A 22,469-nucleotide genomic window follows, 5' to 3' on the forward strand; every position below is an offset into this window, starting at 1 on the left:
AACAATTTATATTTAAACACAATGTGGGTAAATGTTCCGCACAGCGTATCCAAGCCTATCCCTTGATCCTAATGGCATGATCCTGAATATATTGATCCTGTGGTACATGATGCTTGCTGTTTTAATTTAGTACATAGAAAGATCCTGGATACAATAATGGGGTGATGTAACAATGAATTCTGATGGTATTATCACATCAAATAAAAATCTGAAAGTAATTTTTTTTTTACTTCCTAAAATTATTTTTATTGTAATATTTTTGTTATGTCCAGGATCTTTGATGTACTAAATTAAGACAGCAAGCATCATGTACCACAGGATCAATCATACAGGATCAAGGCTTAAACTTGAGTACGTGATAAGGAACAATTACCCACGTATAACAAGAAGATACCAAAATTTAATTATAACTGAACAAAAAAATAAGATGCAGTAAAGGAATGCTAAGGGTAATGGAAAGTCCTAAATAGGTAATTTCATTTTCTGGTTTATAAAATAGCCTATTTGAAGCATAATATAGATTTTCATGTACACAGGTGAGATTGGCACAATTTTAATTGTTTCGCTATCAACATTTTGCAGAATACTTTATTTTATTAATTTAATTGGAGGTCTATGTGCATTTTAGCAATGCAGTCAGCATACAGAGAGCAAGTGCAATAATTAAAGTTATCATTTTTTGTCTCTGAATATATTATTTTCACTCATTGCAGTAATGTTTGGTTACATTAAAGTTTCAAAAGATATTTAGAAAGTTTTAAATAAATAAGAATGGATGCGATAGTGTACACTGTACAGAAGTTTTATTATTACTTTTTTAAATTTCCACCCACTGGTATTTTCAACTTCTTGCAGCACTGGTTAATCCTAAAAAAATTGTTTCAGATCAAAGTTTTATACAAGTTTTAGAAGAATTGCAATAATTGTTATAGATTTTATAGTTAACTTAATAGAGTAATTAAGAATATTTGTTTGTCCATTAACCCCTCATTATTTTACCCACAGCACCCTTGGTGGTTATCAGGTGGTTATAAAATTTTTTAAAATTGACAACAAATTTGAACAGATTCTATGGTGTGCCTACTAAGATAGTTAGGAGTTTTTTGTCCTCAAACCCTTGTTTTTTCCCACCCCTTAACAGTTATGGCTGGTCATATTCAAGTATGTAGACAAAATTTTTGGTAATACTCCTTTAAGTTATAATATGTTCAAACAGATGTGATATGTTTCATGTTATGGGAGTTGAAGTGATTTAAATGTTTTTCAAAAAATCTTCCCCATTTATACCCCTTTTGTTGGCCTATATCCATTAACAAACTCAACTGAGAATTTCCATAACCATATTTTATGTATTAAGTGATTTATTTGTACAAAATTATGGCAGTTATAATGACAATAAAAATGTGGTACATACACATGGTAACGACTGCAACAGGTAGTCTTTCTTCGAAACATACCTAACAGTACAATTTATTCTAGTCATGAGTTTGCTTTTTTCAGCTAATTTATAATACCTGAACAATTTTAACTTACAAGAAATGTAACACATATTTAGTACTTACAGTTAAATTGATCAATACTACTTTTCACACTTTATTCTACAAATGATATTTAATCCCTACAGTCAAATAAATTAACCAAAAACAATTCATTTGAAATCAAATAACAAAATACTACTAGTTTATAAGATGGTAAGAATTCATTTAAAAGCATGTGTTATTTTTTAGTATGCAGACTTTTTTGGGAGCTGCATGTATATAAAAGCTTGTAACCTTTTAATTTTATTTTAGATATTTCAATTTTCTCATGTTACTCAATACATGTATGTGTCCACTGGCTTACGTAAAACACTTTTACATACATAAAAAACTTTTGTATAATTGTGCGCTGTGAATACAGGTAATCCTGAATGTTCTTATGAAGTGACATCCAATTTTAAATATCATTTAATTTAACACAATAAATCAAATGAGTGGTTGTAACTTATAATGAACACAAAAGTAAGAAAAAAAAGGCCACACGGCAGAAATGGTAGTTAAAAAAAAGGTAGAGGGCTCAGTGGAATTTCATTACATTTACAAATCGGAATACTTTTGTAGTTTATAATGTAAAAAAAAACCTTTATACTGAATAGTTATTGAACATAAAACATCAAGTAAAATAAGTTTTTAAGTGTGGATGTAGAACTTATTGAAGGTTCAATTGCATACTATACTACAACTTACTTTCTAACTAGCTGTATATACATCACATGATCATAGGTTATAAATATGTTGAAGATCAACATTTTAAATTTTCCTCTACAATTTATGGTCAGCCTTGCTATGTTTAAACTCGAATTACAATTCTTTGAAGAGAGTGGCCCAATCCCATGTATTGTGACTTTTTTTGCAATGTGATTCAAGGAATTGGACTGATCGGAAAAAAATGTTAAGGCAACAGATAAGGGAAACAGTAGAGAACTGTGTAGGAGGTTTAATAAAAAAAAGTATCCCGGTCACCATACCAATCTTTAACATCAAATAAAAAGTGTGAAATACCCCACACATATATGTTTGTATGCGCCTGTACAAAGGTTGTAATGATGGACTGCATGTTGACCAATAATGTTAAATACTGCTTCATCACATGTAAATGCTACCTGTGAATAACAAAGGACCTTAGAGGCAGGTGAAAATATATATCTGCACAAGTAGATCTTACAAGTTATGTTATGTAACATAAACATTTCACCTATATTTGGCAGCATTCTAGACATAATAAATTATAACAATAGATCCATACTTCACTGTCCACAGAATTAAAATATGTTGTAGCAGCACCACGATTCAATTTGATGCAGTCACATGTAGTGAAAGCTCCAATATCAAAATGTTCGGAACATACATATTTAGTTTTAAATGTTTCAGCATTACTGGCATCAAGGTCATAGCCAATTGCAGCAATCCACTTCAATAACCTGGAAACAAAACAAAAAAATTTTATAGTGTGAGCTAGTACATACTTAAATCAGTATTTCCAGATTATTAGCTAGCATGTAGCATACTATAAATATAAGGTATAAACATACATGTATTTAATTATGTGTATTTAGTTTAGCATTACCACTCAATGAACGTATATATTTCAGAGGTAATGTTTTATTATTAAAGTGCTGTAGAGTGTAATAAATTTGGTGGGTTTCTCTTAATTACGATATATTAATTTTCATTGAATCACATATTGTATAAATAATATAAATTCAGTAACACAAAACGATTTTTAGGGTTCATATCACAAATCATTACATTTAAATTACTGATTTATGGTAATTTTACTAAGCCCATACTATCCCCAAATGGGTATATGTATATATATGTGTATACATATGTGTGTGTATGTATATATATATATGTATGTGTATATATATGTGTGTGTGTGGGTTATTAAAAATAAATAAATGATTATACTACGTAATTACAAAATTATTATGTGCGCAAATTCAGGTCTCGATAATATCGCTCTATAAATCCTGTATAATAAGCCTTAACATAAATGCCTAACCCTTAACATGTTAAACCACTTATTGTAATTTTTTTAATATAAACATCAGTACTCACTTGCTTCGGCTTCATGGAAATCTGAATGTTGTCACATCAGGATTAACAGTAATACTGTTCCTGCACGAAGACACAAAACATTGATGTGTATTCACAGGCATCTTCATCGGCTTCTTAATTCACAATCATATAGGAAAATAATTCAAAATGATAAATCAAACTCCATTGTAAAATCCATCTTTCACTCGACCAAAATCTACTACAAACCGAAAAAAAAAAGAGCGACTATAATGCTCAAATCAATCTGTAAACGAATATTACTGCAAAAAAAAACAATTTTTACAAATCAACTGTTTTTGAAATCAAAATAAATTAATATTACACTATATTTATTGCATTATTAGTATTTATTGCATAAATTTAGTTTCTTATAAACATTCAATTGACATTTGATTATGAACACTAACGCTACCTATGAATTTACAAAAGAACTAGGTCAATCTACTAGCGCTATCTGTTGTGCAGATTAAAAATAGTATCTGGGTACATAATGGCCTATTAGAGTTGCCACCCCCTGGTCGCGATGGCTTGGTGTTTGCTCAGGGGGAGGGGGAAACGGTGACACAGAGAGGCAGCTGAGAGTTGCAGAACCCACTCGTAGTCGGTCGCCTGGTACTTGCTGCCCGTTCCGAAGCTTGACGTCAGCAAGGAACAAAATTTTGCGTTTACATGTGTTCCATGGCACGCCTATAATACCGTATTTTCACAGATAGTTATTCGACTGTGTTTAATTTTCTTCCTCAATTCTCTGATGCTTCATCCACACATATACTTCCTGCGCACTGTGTGCTATACAATTATATATATATAAATAAATAAATATATATATATATATAACGTTTAGCTTTCGTATCTAAGATAAGTCGATTAATTATTATTATTGATGTTAATAAATACGTTGAAATTTATCAACGTATCATGCGCTGCATATTTCCTAGTTTGAAATACATGGAAACTAACTGGTAAGCGAATTAATTGCTTATAATTTTAAGAAACTCAACACTGCAAAAATAAGAGACACGCTTTCACCGAAAGTAAAAATAATAATAATAATCAAATCTCAATGAATAATAACAAATAGGTTTTTTAAATACAGAAACATTTGTCAAATTTTTCAGACTTGAGTATTTCCACCTATAATTCGGCCATTTTTAAAGAAAAGTTGTGTACTAGGTTTTTTACATTATTATATTTCTTAGACATTTTACATATAATTTGCAATAAAAACATTTCGTTTTCCAGGGTAATTTTTTTATTTTCTTTTGCAAGATTATTTCGTTTATTGGCCATTTAGTAGGGGAGCTAGTAGGCTTGCCTCTTTACTGTATACAGGCCTTCAAACAAAAATACTCATGTATCTATACTTATGTATGTATAACATTTCTTTTGCGTCTTATTATATTATTATATGCATATGTAACAAGTTGAATAATAATTGCTCAGCTCACCTATAATAGTAAATTTTTACTTAACACAATTGTATAAAAACTTGCACTTAAATAGTATAAACTTTTTTTATTACAAAATTATGGGTGGGCCCGAACCCAAAAGAACAACTGTGCCACTCACATTGACTAATTGATCTCTTCCTATTATATTCTTTTTAATTATAAAAACGTAGCCATGTTTTGTCTGTTATTGAAATACTATAAATAAAGCCTGGCACAAATCAGATTTCTTATAAACAGTAAGAAAATGTTAACATATTTGTTGGGGTTGCTAGAAATGTTTACCGTTATTGTAGTCGTTACCATGTTGCGACTGCCGGGAATATATTATGTAGTTTTTCGTTTTATGACACAGAGATTATAAAATAGTCGTCCACGAAAAAAAGCGTGTCGATATCGGATCACATAACTGTCGTATTTTGTTCTAATTACTTCCCGACTAGTGATGAAGATTCTCGACAAAATCGTTTGTAGGAAAACATCCGTCCAAAGGATAATAAATAGGTTAGTTTAGTTTAATACAGAAAATCCTCATTACTATCTTAATATGAAAAAAAAAAAGATTCCTATAATGTATTGCACTTCATAAGAGTAGCACTTTCGTTTGCTAAAACCCACAATTTTAGCTTTACAGGTTGAAAAAAAATATGAGTTGAAGGTTACTGCAAGGCTTCCTAAGAATTATTGGAATTGTTTTTGTCTTTTTTAAACATAAATAAATATAAAATTATTATTTTTCCTTGTGTATGTTATAATCACACGTGATTATAGAGTTATTTTCTCTATGCGCGCGCCGCTATCCACGATGCCGTCGTTGCCATAGCAACCAGTCTGTTTGTTTACATTTTTCTGACGGTATTTAAAAGTGACATTTTCGGCTATGAACTTAACTAAATTATTATTTTGGTGGATTTTAATGAATTTTCGGACCATTATATTTTATTTCTGAACCGTTTTTGTGACTTTGATAAGTTTCGTTTTGAACTGCTTTTCCGTGATCTAATCATGCTATGCGGACGTTGATTGGCTCCGGGAAACAATGCTTTGTTGCCCGGGCTTTCAAACGAAGTTAGCGTGGGTTTTAGGGCCGAAGGAACAAGTTTTTAAAAAAGTTCGCCATCTTGCTGATAAGGGTGTAGGCTTGGAGCAGGCCACTGCTGCTCCAGGCGATGTAAAAGTTTTAATATAGAACGTTTGAGTGGTTATAAAATCTACCCATTATAGCCGTAGTGTGGTTGTACAACAGGACTTCCGAGTGCACGCTTCTGGGACGAGATATCTGCGGCATACCACCAGAGACAGCATCAGCCTAGAGGTAGGCCATTATCGTTCCTGTGCGTGGCTCGGGGATACTGACGCCGTACCTCCTGCGACTTACATGAGCCCCCTAAAGCCCTATAAGCTTCTACAAACTGTTTTCCCTTTATTCCATTAACTGTTTTGAACATTGTGGCCTGAAATTTAAATTATTAAATGAGTTTAAACTGTCGACGGCACACTCAGAGGTCTGTAACCAAGAGAACTTGATTCCACCGTTGAGCTAGACCGAGTGCAATTATCCCTGAGAAAACTAAAACTTTTGTTCTAGTGTGCCGTCCTAAATGCAATTTTACAATTTTAGTCTAGTTTGGACTGGATTGGTTTGACCCGATATATAAATATATATATAAATATATATATATATATATATATATATATATATATATATATATATATATATCATTATCACTTTGGTCATAATTTCTATTAACTGTGTAAAATTAATTGAACAATCTATTTTATTGAAATTTATTTCTATAACTAAAGTATTTGTCCAATTTTAATGATTGTTATTTTACTGCATCAAACTAAATTTTATTTTATTGACATTAATTTCTATAACTAAAGTATTTGTCCAATTTTAATAATTGTTATTTTACTGCTTCAAATGAAATTTTGTTTAAACAGAATACATTTTTTTTCGATAATTACAATTAAATGTTTTATTGGTTGCCCCTAATGTTAAATTGTTGTTATTTTTTTTGCATACTAGGGTTTGTGGTCACTTTTTATGTTAATCTTTATCTGTAACCTTCTATGTAGCTAACTGATTCAACAGAGAGCTCACTGAATAAAGTGGCGTTTGCTATACAGTAGGTGTACAAAGGTTACAATGTGTAAAATGTGAAGATTATATACCTACTTAGAATATCAAGGTTTGTTTAAAAAATACCGTTTGAGTATGAATATATATATATAGGCTATATATATATATATATATATATTAAAGATTTATGTGTTGCAGCTCCTAGGACTCGGTATCCTAACAGACTGCAAATATCAAACAAACACTTGCCGATGGCTGCAGCTCGTGTACTCTCTGTGCCTAAGTTGTGACATAAGTTCTTTACAGAACGAGGAATGCTCAGAGAACAGATAAAATTGCATTAAGGACTGTAAAACTGTTTTTGATATATACCAAATGACCAAATTAATTAAATATTACACAATATAAATTAAAATTATGATATCTGATACAATTTCAAACAAATATAGTAAATACTAAAATAGTTTTGATCGTGAAGATTAAATTAGAAAACATATACCAAAGTATAAATATATAGTAGCTACACACAATAAATTACAACACTTAAATACCCTGGAAGTATTTCAATACTTCCGCCATGCGCCTAGGCCAAACCGGAATAAACGTTATATTTATAAAATATTATTTTAAAGCACTAGAGCCCACACACACACACACACACACACACACACACACACAAATGGTACTTTGATTTGGAATGACTTACGCTTGCTGAGACAGAGAGGCGTATATAGTATGCGTCGTGGCTGATGGTGTTCCGTCGGTGTAGTCGGTAGCAGGACGAGGACAATGAGAACTGCAGCAATTCAAGTACACTACGTCGAGTGCAGAAACCCATCCGTCTTCTCATAATCGACGCCGGAATGGTCTCTGCTTCGAGTCGCTTTAGTTCTCTTACATAGTTGGTAGCATCTTAAATAAGTTTATTTAATCTATCACAGAATTGGGTATTTATTTTTTTTTTAACTTGCAAGTCACTGGACGTCGAACTATGTCTAGAACATTGCGATATTTAAATTGTTTTAAGCTTAAATAGTTCAACACTTTCGTTACCAAACACATTCTTAAATATTCTCCTGAGTTCGTAATGCTGTAGGCCTACTATAACGAATCCAAATAATGTTATTGCATATTATTTCAAGATGTGTTGTAAAAAATGTAACAATAATATTTTTAAGAGTAGTGCAGCTCAAAAACTAACATAACATAACTCTTTTTGTGAAGAGTATTTACAAATATGAACACAAAATAATTAACACTGCACCGTTATGAAGATTTAAAATAACGAAGTCTTGCGGTGCCAATTTTTGTCAGTTGTTAAGATTTAGGAAATAAGTTATTGGAAAATTTACTCAAACAATACGCCATTTACTTAATATTATATTATACATATGCACAAATTTGATGTGAAAACACTTTGGCGCCTTATTTCTTAGATTTCGCTTTCTTTTTCATTTCTTCCTGTGCTTGAATAATATAGAGTGGGTCTCGAATACTCATTTTTCTCTTGATTCTGCTATCTACAATTTCTGGCAATACACAGTTAATATAAAATTTCTGGAGTTTTGGCATCATCACATTCATCCATAGGTTCTCATCTTTTTCTATTCTTTCAACGAAGAAATCGTTTTCGGTTAATACTACGAAGTCACAATATCTTCTCCCTGAAATGTTCAGCTGCCCTTGAACTTGATAGTAGTATTTGTGATTTCTTTTTAATCGTAGCTGATGATTTTTTAATTCCAAACAAACTGACGATTTTTTGTCTTGTACTGCATCCACTAACTTTCTGTCTTTTACAGAGGGTAGACACTTAACTTCTACTATCACATCTTCATCCACCAGACCATCAGGAGTTGCAGCGAGGAAAGGTTGATCACCACAAATAAAGAGACCACATGGGTTTACAGTCACTCCTTTTGCAACACTGTATTTTAACAATGCTTCGGGTTCGTGTACCCTCCCATACATTACTGATAAAGAATTAAATTCCCTAGGAAATAACAAATTTCGGACGAAATTGTGACAGGATGTGTTATCGCGTCTGTTGATAACTGTTCCAAAATTTGATGCAGTAAGACGATTGAGGCGATACTCGTGCCATTTTTCACTATCATGCTGACCACGTGTTGCGATCTCTATGGAATCTATTTTTTCTTTGGTGTCAGCTTCTTCTTTAAGCTTACGTAAAACTTGGTCGCAGCGGTATGCCAAATCTTGTTCTGGAATGTCAGGTTCTGGTATTAAATCTTCATCTCCATAGTGTTCATCGGGGCCTCCTCCTCGTTTCCTTTTTTTTTTGGGCGCACCTTTCTCCTGATAGTAAAGTTTTCGTTTCGAAGACTTCTCTTCACGTTTGTGGCATAGTTGTTTACACACTGAACCGGGACTGCGGCCGTGCATTTTCTTCCAGGGACTAGAATGCCAGCCCGGGCCATTTGTGTGTGCGATAGCTGCTCCATAACAACGTCTGTAGTAGCTTCCTCGTTTACCAAAATCAATGCGTTTACCTCCAGTAAACTTAGCATTTAGAGACATATACCTGTAACAAACATTGCCCACATATAGGATAATATTTAACATTGTAAATATAAGCTTATAAACTATTTAACATACATAAGCTATGAAAATATTAAATGGTACTCACCGTTCTGCGGAGTTCGTGGTGCTGTTACTAACGAGTTTGTCAGCTTTCTTTTCCAAATTAGCTATTAAAATTCGGAGAGGTTGGAGGAGTCCAGCTTTTTCCAGGTCAGGAAGAAGATTTGTTTCTCCAGTTGATTTTCTTTTGCAGAATGTTGACCTACAATTTTCATGGCACCCAAACACGTGTTCTGGAGCATTTCGCAAATCTGCTCTAAGTGTTTCAACTGCACAAATGCCATCAAGTTTAGCAGATTCTTTTATTGCCGTTCTAACTCCTTTGACTAGTCGTTCTAGTCTTGATATTTTACTATCAACAGTAGTCTCCAAAAGAAGTTTTCTACCTTCTAATGGGTATGATGTGTTTGTTGCTAACTTATGCATTTTCTCACAAAATGCCCTAGTAGCATGGTTAGCACACTCTACTTTTGTAACTAGTCGTCCGTAGCTACATGTTTGTTGAATTGCTGCAATAACTGCAGAATCCCCATCTCCAGTATAATGCTTATACATGAGTCCATGCATTTCAATGCTGCGATTGAATCCTTCGCAGATAATATCTCTCTCCATTTTAGTTGAAGAACCTGTATGGTTTTTGTAGCACACGTGTTTTGATACATCTTTGTGTTTTGATTTTGCCAAGGAACAAATGCTACAGTATTTGTTTTTGACTCCAAGAAAAATAATTTTTTGGGTTTCTTGTCCAATTATAACAGCCTGTAAATCAGAAAAGTAACTTGTAACAACTTATAGGCGATTGAGTGAATACATGTACACAACCAATTAACATGAATTACAAATATGCAAGTATATGTAGCTTTAAAATTATGTATAAAATATTAACAGAGCTTAATGTTTAGTTTGCTGCATTAACTATCTACACATGCAGGCAAGATGAGATATTTTCTTAGCGATAGGCTAGACTGTAAAGAGTGATTTTTTTCTACAATATAGGTATAAGTGACCATTGAAGAAATTCAACCAGCATCGGATATTTTAAAATAACAGAGTTGATTTATGATTTATCTGTCATATGAGATAAACAAAATTAACAGCTTTTCACAAAATCAGCAGCCAAAGAAAAAAATTAAAAGGAGACAGTAGATGATATTGTGAAGTTTTCTAGCATTATGTCATTGGACGCAGGTTTTTCTCCAGTTGATTATTAGTATAGGTATTCACTATTATGAAAAGTAATAAACAATCCTAAAGAAAAAAATATTCACAGTATGTGAATTACTGTATGTATATTACTTTCAGTAGTCACTGCATACTCACTACTCCTGTAGATGAATTATATCCATGTCCGTAAGTGCGTTTTCCCCAACCACCATCACCTACAACTGTTATGTATGGAATTCCATTACAAAAATGTTCATTGCCTTCTGCTATTTTCTTCTCTTCTTCGCCAGATTTTTGAATCTTTTCTGTCAAATATGTTTCCCAGGCCTGAAAATAACGATTTGTATAATTTTTGGAGTCTTTTAACTTAACTGTTATGACATAAGTTTTCACTGTACGACTTACATAGCCTTCAGTTATTTAGTTCAGTGTTTATAAACCAATGTAAAGTATGTAAGCTGCTTAAAAATTTGTGTTACAATGCAGTAGAGCTGGTAGTACACAGGCAGTGGAACAACAGTTGTTAGAAAACATGGGTTTGTAAACGAGTCGTTACTTTGCTACATGATGTCAAAGTTTGTTGGTATGTTGGAATACTACCAACAATCAACGTGATATGCGTTGACCTTGCAATTTATGCCATCCAGAAGTTACTCACTAAATTAAAAATAAATGTATAAAATAGCAGCCACCTTCACGGATGCACGATTAACAAAGACAGAGCATGCTGTCTTCAGCCATTGTTATGACGTCTTGGGCAGCCTAAACGTCAGCATCTGCAGAATCAATGCGAGTGATGAGGTTCATCACAGAATCCACGGGAGTCTCGTACACTAGTGAGTTCATGTAGCCCCAGAGAAAAGTCTATCTTGATGAGGTCAGGGGAATGTGGCGCCATGGTGATATCCCGCCCCGTCTAACGACGGCTGAAAACAACATGCTCCGTCGTTATCGACCGTGCATCCGTATAGCTGGATACCATTTCTAACAGTTTCTTTAACCTTTAACTTTATGACCAACTATTAGATGACATTGATTGCAAGGTCAGCGCATATCACTTATCACTTTTATTGCCCAACCAACATACTTTGACGTCCTGTATAAAAGTAACTACTCGTTTCTGATTCCATGTTTACTAGTAACTGTTATTAGATTGGCCGTATCATACCAAACTTCTTGCATTGTAACACGTATTTTGAATAATCGTATATAGTGATGTAAATAAGAAACTCGGCTAATAACTATAACTTTACTATCTAGTAGAATAATATATTATAAAATGTACGAAGATTTTGGTTTTACCTGTTCAATTGAAGATTCGTGTTTTCTAAATTTTTCTCCTGAAAGTGAAGGAATATCCATTATAGAGAGCAATTCTTCTACTTGGCTGTGTCCGATTCCTATTGACAGAGCACCCCATACTACACTATCGTTGATGTCATCAAAATATTTTGGTTCATGTGAGGTAATCTTTTTTATTTCATTACAAGTTTCGCATTGGAATTTCCATGTAGAAAAGAGTCCACAGCGAATTTCAGACTTCAAAATGAATTTTCCCAAAGTACAGGTTTTTTTATGCTCCTCTATTACTGCCATTTCTTTCATCAAGTGGCAAATATATACACATCTATTTCCCAGCAGTCTTTCTTCTAGAGGCATGTGATTATTGTCATGTTCGACCACAATTTCGGGGAAGTCACTTTCACTTTCCTCGTAATTATTGTCCAAATAATTGAAGTCATCACAGGAATCCTTGGGTTTCTCGTGATCAGCTATTGAAAGTGATCTTTTTTCTGAGCTGGATATTTCTTCACCTGATCTGAAAATTTTGTAAACATAATAACTAAGCACTCATCAAAAGGTAAATGTAATATAAATATTTTACTTTTTATAACCACCGTTTCTGTCGAGGTGTAGTAATTACATTGCAGGAAATTTAGGTTCATTGAGATCTAAGTCCTACAATGATAATAAATTCTCCGAATGAAAGGTTTTTGTGAAAACACATCCTTGTTCGAATTCATATTTAGACCACAATCAGGAGCTAAGTAATACTAAGTACTCCTGAACCTAAGACATCGCGGCTGGTCACAAATTTATACACATTCACCGTAAACGTTTCTTATGATTATTCACATTATTTGTCCAGCCTAGTTTTCACGAGTTTCTTTCTGTATCCTTTTTTCTTGGCATGCTATCAATTAATATATCAATAATTTTAGTAATAAATACCAATTGAAAACTCGAAAAAAAGGATTATCGCAGTTAAAAGAATATTGTGAATTTTAAACTGAAAATTTTATTTTGAAAATACGTAATCATAAGTAAATGTAAATATTAATAAGGTGATGTTTTCTACTTTTGAATTCACCGCACCGAAACTATAGCCGACAAAATTGATCGGTCGTTTGCGTTTGCATTCCCCTGAACTATGTATATGAGTAAGAACGTAGTGGTGTGGTCGGTTAGTCTGGAGCAGCTGGCAACTATGTCCTCCGCTGCAACATTGTTTGAACCTGGTGGACATATCATTCGGTCTAACGACAGGAAACCAACCATCACACAGCTCTTGGCACGCGCAAAAAATATATTTTCGCAGGTAAACAACCACGTGTCGTGCTATGAATTTTTTATGTATGCAGAATTTACACATCCATTACTCTTTTTAAATTGGTTACTATGGCAATTTCAAAGTCCATGCAAGAGATATAACCTGATAATCACTTATAAACTTGAATTTGTTCTGCAAATAATAGATATAAATTTAACGTTTTAATAATACTTTCAGACGTCTGTGTTGTAACCTGACATTGTTACCAAAACATCACTTCTGTATTAAAATTACAATTAATATAAAAATACTTTAATTTAAAAGTTATGAATTTGTAATCTAAAGTCGTAGAAGTGACAGTTCAGCATATTTCCTGATTATATTTTTCTAAGTAGTGGTTAACTGTAGCATATTTTTTTTAAATTTCGCTTCAGTGATAACTTTTGTAAACTTTTATCTCAATTTATAATTCTTAACATTTACCAGTATAAATATTTTGTATCGTTTGTAAATACCTACACGTGTAAGTTAAATCCAGATTTCGTCTAAACTTTCTAGCAACTCGGTTAAGTATTTTAATTTAGTAGGTACTGGTAGCGAAAACCATTCACACCCTTTAAACATTAGATTATTATTACAAATATTATGCGTATTAATTTTTTTTATAAATAAAATTTATCTAGATTATCTTATGGAATTAAATGTTAAATAATGAGTACTATTTATTTAATTTATTTTTATTTACCAATGCAGAATTTCGCCTCTCGGGTCGCTACAATATACCTACCTACTGTAGTACTGATGGTTGGGAGAAAGTAATGTGCTTGAAATTTAATGTAATTCCCAATTAACCAGCTTTCGTGATATAAATGTCGTTGTTTTTCAATGTTTCAACCGGACACAAGTAGCAGCTATGTACAAAAAACATTTTTTTTGGAGTTATACTTCTTTAGCCGCGTTACGGAAAAATGTAGGAATGAATTTTTACAATATGTGCGCACCAGCAACAAATATTGATGGGATGAAAAAAGGCTACATACAAATACTGGTTCATGTTATTAAAACTATTTATTTATTGTGAATATTAGTGTTAGAAATTGTATTTATAAACTTTTTCAACTGTTTTTATAAAAGGTGAGGTGGTGATTCTGTATTACCGATTTATTTGTATAAGTTATATCTTTTCATTATTAATTACAATTAATCTCGATTATTTTACTAAATTAAAATATTTAATTTATACACGAGTTTATATCAATATTGATTTCTGAATTATAAATACTAAATACCAATACCGACTTTACCATAAGGGCACACGGGGCCCGTGCCCAGGGCCACCCATCCTTATGGGGCCCCGAAGGACCAACAATTGCTCTCACATTTATTCTCAAAACATTTTTGTAGAGCACAGTACCTAACAGCGCCGCCGTAAAAATGCTTGTTTGCGGGTTGCACTAATTAATAATATTTCAGAACGGATCCTAATTTACTAAAAATGCCATCTTGCGATCAAAAATGTAAACCACTCCAATTCCAAAGTCAAGCTACACAGTCTAAACGAGGCCTAAAATAGATGTTATATTGTTAATTTGATTGCCCGTAATAAATATAAGATCATAATAAAAAAAAAGTTGGTATAATTCGCTATCTTTACTTTCCAAAAGGGCCTCAAATTCTGGTGTGCCCAAGGGCCCCAGCATAGTTTAAGACGGCCTTGCTAAATACTTAATATTGAATACATATTTATTTGATTGAACTTAAGCCGGAGTTACAATAGTCCGTCGCCTCCGTCCGCCATCCGTCCGTCACTTTTAAATCCGTCAAAACCACGCAGCTCGCAAACGATTTACAACGCGATTTAATCCGTCCGTCAAAGTATTTTCCCAAGTAAGTACTACCATCAGTGTATATCTCTCAGAATATTATATCGATGTTATTTAATATTTACATTGTGTTTTTGCACATGTTGTATTAGTATATCCCTGGAAAACTTTAGAGTCATAATTAAATTGATTGGAAATGAGTTTTAAGAAACGCAAATTTCATAATAAAAACATCCGAAAGAGACAATACAAATACCATAGGCCTTTAATCTAGTGACAATTGACTATTACAGTTGAAACCACAGACATAATCTATCCGTCCGTCCGTCGAAAGTATGAGTTTGATAAACTTTCGACGGACGGACGGACGGATGAAATTTTTCGGACTCTCTGATTGGCCGAAGATCACGTGACTGACGGACGGATGACGGATGGAGGCGACGGGCTATTGTAACTCCGGCTTTACACTTCACCAATCGTATGTATTATTTTATTTCTATTAATCATTTTCATGCGTAATTAAAGTTTTTACTATGCCAAGAATGTACAACTTCTAACGCGCGTACATAAGTATACCTAAGTTTCTATTTAATGCCACTACCAAAATTATTGCGAGGAATATTGTAGCTGAAATGTACACTTAAATCCACAGCTTACTTACCTTGCCTGTGTCGAATATTTCTCCGTTTCGTAAAGTTGTGCTTTTTTTTCCCTCCAAAACCTTCGCTTGATCTTAGATTTAATACTTCTTTTGTATCTCCGGCTCGGTGGTATTCGGCTCTTCGGCATGCTTTACAGACAAACAATCTCTGCTCTGCCAGAAAACACGCTTCTCTCACAACTCACAAACGCTTACAAAATAACTGCATTGAACAGGCTCAAAGCGCGCGAAACTTTGCTTCGTGTTTCACGGAGGGAGCCAGCTGTCCGCTGCAGGCCGGCTGCAAGTAGTTGCCGCGGGCCACGCGGGGAGCGCCTGCGTACGGCCGCTCGGGAGAAGACGACGGGCAGGGAATGGCGACACGGCACAAACCTCGCGCTGCGGTTACACACGGCGTACGTTATGTAAACATTATTATTATACTGTTGACCACACAGATACGGCTGATGCATCATTGCAAAGTCAATAGTTGTGGCTATGTCATTATGTAAAAATATAAGTATAGAAATATGTAATTTATTCATGATATAAAATGTTGTCTACGATGTTTTTACCGATTAAAAATAGTGTAAAACTAAATATTTCATTTCTTTTAACTGGTATTGCATAAAATTATAAAACTTTCTCATAACATTCACAAATATATTTGGCAATGATATTAATTTTTTCACTACTCATAGTTAAGTAGTTTCTCTTAATTGTTAGAATTTAGTTACAGTATCAAAATATAAATTAATCAATAAAAAATAATATTTTATTTTATTGTAATTGGAATTAAAAAGTTCTTTGGTAAGTGTTAACAACTTATAACATAGACATAATGTTACAACTGCAGTATTTACGAAACGTTTTTAACCTCTTGAACAGCCTGGCGCCGTCTGGCTAGAGAGTAAACGCGTGATCGCGTACATAGCATGTCGTTCTTGCTCGGAGCTGAGTGGCGACATTCAAAACTACTCTTATCTCCTCCTCACTGCCCCACCCCACTAGTACCCACCCTCCTCCTCACGCCGACACTGCTGGCCAGATAAGAGCCGCCCTGCCGCCTCGCCATGTTAGTCCAGGAAATATGTATATGAAAAAAACGTGGACAAATTGGAAGAAAAGGTTTTTTTTACATCAAAATTCGCAGAAAAATTCGTAGAATAACATATCCAAAATCCACCGAAATCCACTTTCTTTTGGTAACTTTTTTTCCGGGTTTTGTCCCGGAAAAACGCGGGGAATAAAATAATAACTCAAAACCGGTGCATCTGACGACAAAATCTGTAGAGACAAAAATTAAAGGAAATTAACTTTTCCATAACATATCCAAAGTTCAAGAAAATCCGCTTATAACTTCTGCTTCGTTTCCGGGATTAGTCCCGAAAAAAATATTAAAAATGAAATAAATCGAAAATTGTGCACTTTACAGCATAATGGTTTAGGAAAAAGATAAAGTAAACAATGTTTTTCATAATATATTAGAATTTCACACAGATCAACATTTCATTGGTTTTTTTTTTTGTTTTCCAGGAAATGTCCCGGAAAAAAGTTATAAAAAGAAAAAACCGGAAACCGTGCACCGTACTTCAAAATAAATCGTGAATTAAATTAAGGGCAAAAAAGTTGCATTATATAATTGAACTTTATCAAAATTTGCTTAAAATTTATGTACTATTGTCCTAGTATAGTTACTATTTATACGATTGAATTCCCATTCCCTTGTACTGAGTGAATGAAAACGCAACTGCGATTAAATATGTCATTGACGGAGGATATTTACTTTATCAGTTACCTTGGCCCCATACTGCAATTTACAACGAGATCGCTCAGCTGTACGTTTCATCTTGAAAAATTATGGATTAGCAACTACTGTATTTGATGGATATGGGAAAACTCACAGTACTAAAGACACAGCACATATGAGAAGAACAAGAGGTAATGCATCACCCGTAGTTGAATTCACAGGAGAAATGCAACTATCACTCCGTAAAGATATGTTTCTTTTGAACGAGAGAAAAAAGGACAATTTTTAAGGTTATTAGCAATACATTTACGCGAAGCAGAATGTCCTGTTGTCGAAGCACCAGGTGATGCAGATATTTACATTGTCCAAGAAGCTCTAAAATGTGCAAAAGAACAGTTGACAACAGTTATAGGAACAGACACAGATTTACTTGTCCTTTTACTCTACTACTTTGATCCACAATCACATAACTGTTTGTGTTTAAAAAGTGAACAAAGGCAGAAGAAAACATATCACATTAAGGAGCTAAAGCTGAAGCTCGGTGATGAAATTTGTAGTAATATTCTTTTCTGCCATGCGTTCATGGGATGTGACACATCATCACACATCTATGGTATAGGAAAGGGGAAAATATTGGATCTGATCCAGAATGACAGTGCCTTCAGGCAACTTGCGAAAGTATTTTCAGATAGTATTCCCAGTGTATCAAAAGAAGACATTGTAAAATCGGGAGAACAGCTGCTAGTACGCCTGTACAATGGGTCGAGAAGTGACACACTTGACACTTTGCGTTTTAAAGTGTTAAGTGAGAAAGCAGCTACTAGTTCCAAATGTGTACAACCAGAACAGTTACCTCCAACTAGTGCTTCAGCTCGTTTCCATTTCTTAAGGGTTTTCTATCAGATACAAGAATGGAAGGGAATTAAGATGAATCCAGAAGAATGGGGATGGAGAAAATGTGGCCACCTTCTCTTGCCAATTTCGACAGACAAGTCAACAGCTCCGGAATGCCTTTTGAAGGTAATCAGGTGCACTTGCAAGGAAGATGGTTGCGGTGCATCCAACTGCAGTTGTAGGAAACACGGCATCTCATGTTCTTCTGCTTGTGTAAACTGTCATGGATAAACCTGTAAAAACTGGCGTGAATTACCTCCCGAGGAATGCAGTTACTGTGACGGTTTTTAAGGTAGGGTGTTCCTACATATCCATGCATGTATATTCAGTATTGTGTGTTGCAGAGTGCATCCCAATGTGTGTATATTTTTCTATTTCTTCTCGAAACAGGTCACTGGAAATCTTGTGTAAATTTAATTGTATGGTATGTTTTGTGAGAATGGACGTGTCTAATTTATCTTTCATACAATAAGCAGTTGAAATGAGTCTGATTTTTTTTTCTGGAAAATAATTAAAGTAGATTTCAAAAACGTTTTAACACATCACTAACTGAAAAAGGAATATAATTTAAGTGACTTAAATATATTATGGAAAATGAATATAGTTCGGATCTGACATAATTTGACATGGGATACAATTCTTTCTGTTATTTAGCCTAAATATTCAATACTTTTTCCGTGGCCGATCACAAAATAAATTCTATTTCCAGATTTCAGTGAATTTAGGATTTAGTATAGGAAATCTTGTGTGCTTCTGTTTGTCCCACTGAAACTTTTTCAATACGATGTTCCGTTTTCGTTTTATTGAATTTTTAAAGATTTTCCAGGACAAGTCACAAAAAAAACTATATACATATGTATATATATATATATGAGCAGATTTTGGTGAATTGAAATTATATTTAATACAAAAAAAAGTCTTTAATTTTAGTCACGACTTTCTTTGACGTACGGTACAACGTTTTCGTTTTTTTTTTTTTTTTCCAGGAAATTTTCTGGAAAACCAAAAACATATTTTGTGTTGATTTTTGTGTATTTGTAATATATTATGAAAATCGTTGTGTACTTTAACTTTGTCATGAAACATTTTGCTATAAAATGCGCCATTTTCAATTTATTTCAATATTTTAGGTTTTTCCGGGACGAATTCCAGAAAACAAAATAGTATTTATTAGTGGATTTTTGTACATTTTTGATATGGTAAATTTAGCTCTCTTTAATTTTAGTGTCTATACTTTTCTTCGTAGAACGCACCGTTTTCCAGTTATTAATTTATTCCCCATTTTTCCGGGACAAATCCCGGAAAAAACGTTACCAAAATAAAGTGGATTTCGGTTGATTTTGGACATGATATTCTACGAATTTTTCTGCAAATTTTGATAAAATAAAATCTTTTCTTACAATTTGTCCATAAATCGACCCCTTTTTCTCATAAAATGCCTGGACTATGTGTCTGAATCTTTCTGCGTCCTTTAGTTTACCGTAGCCGGCGTGCCAATTGCATATATGTTTAGAGTGTAGCGATATAGCAAAATACTTATTTTAGTGGTTGATATTAACGTGTTAACAATAAGTTATTGTGTATATGTCATACAGACAAATGTGACTGCATACGTAAAAAAATAATTCTGTCTGAATAACTTAGAAATACATGTCTGGACACTACTTTACATTGATGGTTGATTACAATGTGATGTTTTCCCGGTTATTCGCAAAACTACTTGAAAACCTCTATGGTGCCAGCAGTACAGTCACGCTGTGAATAACCATTTTAATTTACATATATTTAATACCAAAAATGTTTAACTTTTGAATTTTTTTCTTAATTTTTATCTATATATTTTTTTAAAATTTTGATCGGTTACTAAATTAACAGCATTTCTACACCAAGGGCGCGGGCAGTTTTATTCAGTCTCAAGGGTGTCATAAATACGTAGGCAAACAGGCAAATTTCCAGACTAAAATCAGTAGTAGCGATATTTTAAATACAAATAATTTAAAAGGCACACATTTTTACTAACGGCTGTTACATTTTGAGTTTTAATAATGGATTTTTTTTTTAAGTTTTAGAATGTTTGGTATGAAATAAAAAGTAGATAAGTTTTAAAAAAGTTTGATAACAAATGAAACGAATCTAAATCATCAAAGAAAAATATTTATTCAATAATATTAAATCTTCAAGTAACAAAATAAAAATATACCTTACAGCAAAAAACATTTTCTTCAAGGCGGCTGCAAAATAAATTTTTGTCATTCAACTTTCTTCATAAGCACTGCACTACACAGTTTTTCCAGTATGACAAATTGAGTAAACGAAATCCATCCCTCTCGGCACAGACTACAGGTTTAGGTAGATTTCGAAGTACCTATCACTTCATGAAGTGTTCAAAAAACTTATATAAACTTCTGAAACTTTTTAACCATCCTGTACGTTCTACAATATTCAAAATTGATCGAACGAACATTGTCTTATTCCATGGCCCAAAACTATTTTAAAAGATTTAGTTCAATTAATCCAGGACTGAATAACATAGAACGTAAAGTGGTCACAAAAAAATTGCTCTGGATCATTGTTTATGATAATATGAAGATAGTAAAAAATAAATTTAAACATATTTGATAGGAACTATAAAACTTTTTTCAACCTCTATTATAACTGTAAATAGTTCGTCGTAGCAACAATTGTTACAGCCAAAGGTTTTGGATAATGTTTTGCATAAATTATTTCATTTTTGATAGTATATCAACTAAAAAAATTAATGATTTTTTTTTTGTCTTTTAACCGTTTTTATTCCCACGGCTTGGAGTAATGGCTGGTTACATAATATTTTACTTCATATAAACGTTCTTGGCAATATATAGAAAGTAAAATAAAAATATGAATGACTTTGATAGTGTAGGTACATGGTACGGAAGTTTTGTTTAGTTATTTTTATCTCCACATGAGTTTTTTTTCAACTTCTTGCGGTCTAATCAATAATTGTTTTGGACCAAAGTTTTAGATAAAAAATAAAAATATACATTTAACATTAATTGTTATATAATTAATTTTTAAGGGTTTTACCATAAATAATAACGTATTTAATATTTTACATAGTATGGGAATTGAGTTTTTTTATATTTCTACCCTTGCTATTTACAACCCCTTGAGCAATCGTTTGGCTTATCAAAAATTGTTTCAGACAAAAAATTGTGTTAAAAATTATAACATTTACAAACAATACTAACAGATTTGATGATGTGTCTACTAAGGAAGTTACGAACTTTTCTGTCCTCAAACTCATGTTTTTTCCGACCCTTGCATTTATGGTTGGTCGTATCAAAAAAATGTATTCAAGGGTTTTTGGTATTACTCCTACGAGTTATAATACGTTCAAACGATGCAGTATTTGTCATACTATGGGATTTAAAGCGATTGTTACGTTAATCAAAACCTTCCCCATTTTACCACTTTGGTGGGATTATTCCCATTAAAGAATTCGACCAAAATTTTATTACTATATTTTATTTGCCAGTTTGGAAATGATTTGTGCACAATTAAGGCAGTATCGTGTCCATAAATTGTATATGTATATACACACAAACGTTTGATTTCACGATGGCTTCGGTATCTATAGAACATTAAACAAAAAATTATCTTAAAATTTTTCTGCAGTCGCACTTTGGAAACGGCTTCAATAACAATAGGTAGTCTTTCTTCGAAATATACCTAATAATCCACAAACCAAACAAAATAAAAGAAGAAAATAATGCATAGAGATAACCCACAAAATAAAATTGTTTTTAAATATAGAACTGTAACGATTAATTAAATTTTTGAATGTATTTACATACAATCCCAAAATAAACATTTGTTCCAACAATGTTCACACCTTTAAGTACTTTCTTATTTATGCAGATACCAATTTTACATG

At 32.9% G+C, this 22,469-nt stretch overlaps 2 protein-coding genes and 1 long non-coding RNA gene across 7 annotated transcripts in view; 1 reads left to right on the forward strand and 2 right to left on the reverse strand.

Moving 5' to 3' along the window:
- LOC134537902 (glucose-6-phosphate 1-dehydrogenase) overlaps window positions 1-22,469 on the reverse strand; it is a 156,814-nt gene that overhangs the window by 129,621 nt on the left and 4,724 nt on the right. The gene's annotated exons all lie outside the window — the stretch shown is intronic.
- The window catches only part of LOC134537904 (uncharacterized), a 68,046-nt gene that overhangs the window by 24,658 nt on the left and 20,919 nt on the right, over window positions 1-22,469 (forward strand). The gene's annotated exons all lie outside the window — the stretch shown is intronic.
- LOC134537900 (uncharacterized) lies at window positions 1,327-16,897 on the reverse strand. Of its 5 annotated transcripts, XM_063378834.1 has the most exons (6): window positions 15,934-16,897; window positions 12,201-12,717; window positions 11,055-11,225; window positions 9,781-10,493; window positions 3,600-9,675; window positions 1,327-2,959 (listed from the first exon to the last, which is right to left on the reverse strand). In XM_063378834.1, the coding sequence occupies exons 1-5, from the start codon at window positions 16,059-16,061 to the stop codon at window positions 8,559-8,561; spliced, it is 2,646 nt and encodes an 881-aa protein (XP_063234904.1). In that variant the 5' UTR covers window positions 16,062-16,897; the 3' UTR covers window positions 1,327-2,959; window positions 3,600-8,558. The 5 variants fall into 5 exon arrangements, with proteins under 5 accessions (XP_063234904.1, XP_063234906.1, XP_063234907.1 ...); XM_063378836.1 differs by having other exon boundaries at window positions 1,327-9,675; XM_063378837.1 differs by having other exon boundaries at window positions 3,600-10,493.

This window comes from Bacillus rossius, chromosome 12, assembly GCF_032445375.1.
Source record: "Bacillus rossius redtenbacheri isolate Brsri chromosome 12, Brsri_v3, whole genome shotgun sequence".
Taxonomy (NCBI): Eukaryota; Metazoa; Arthropoda; class Insecta; order Phasmatodea; family Bacillidae; genus Bacillus; species Bacillus rossius.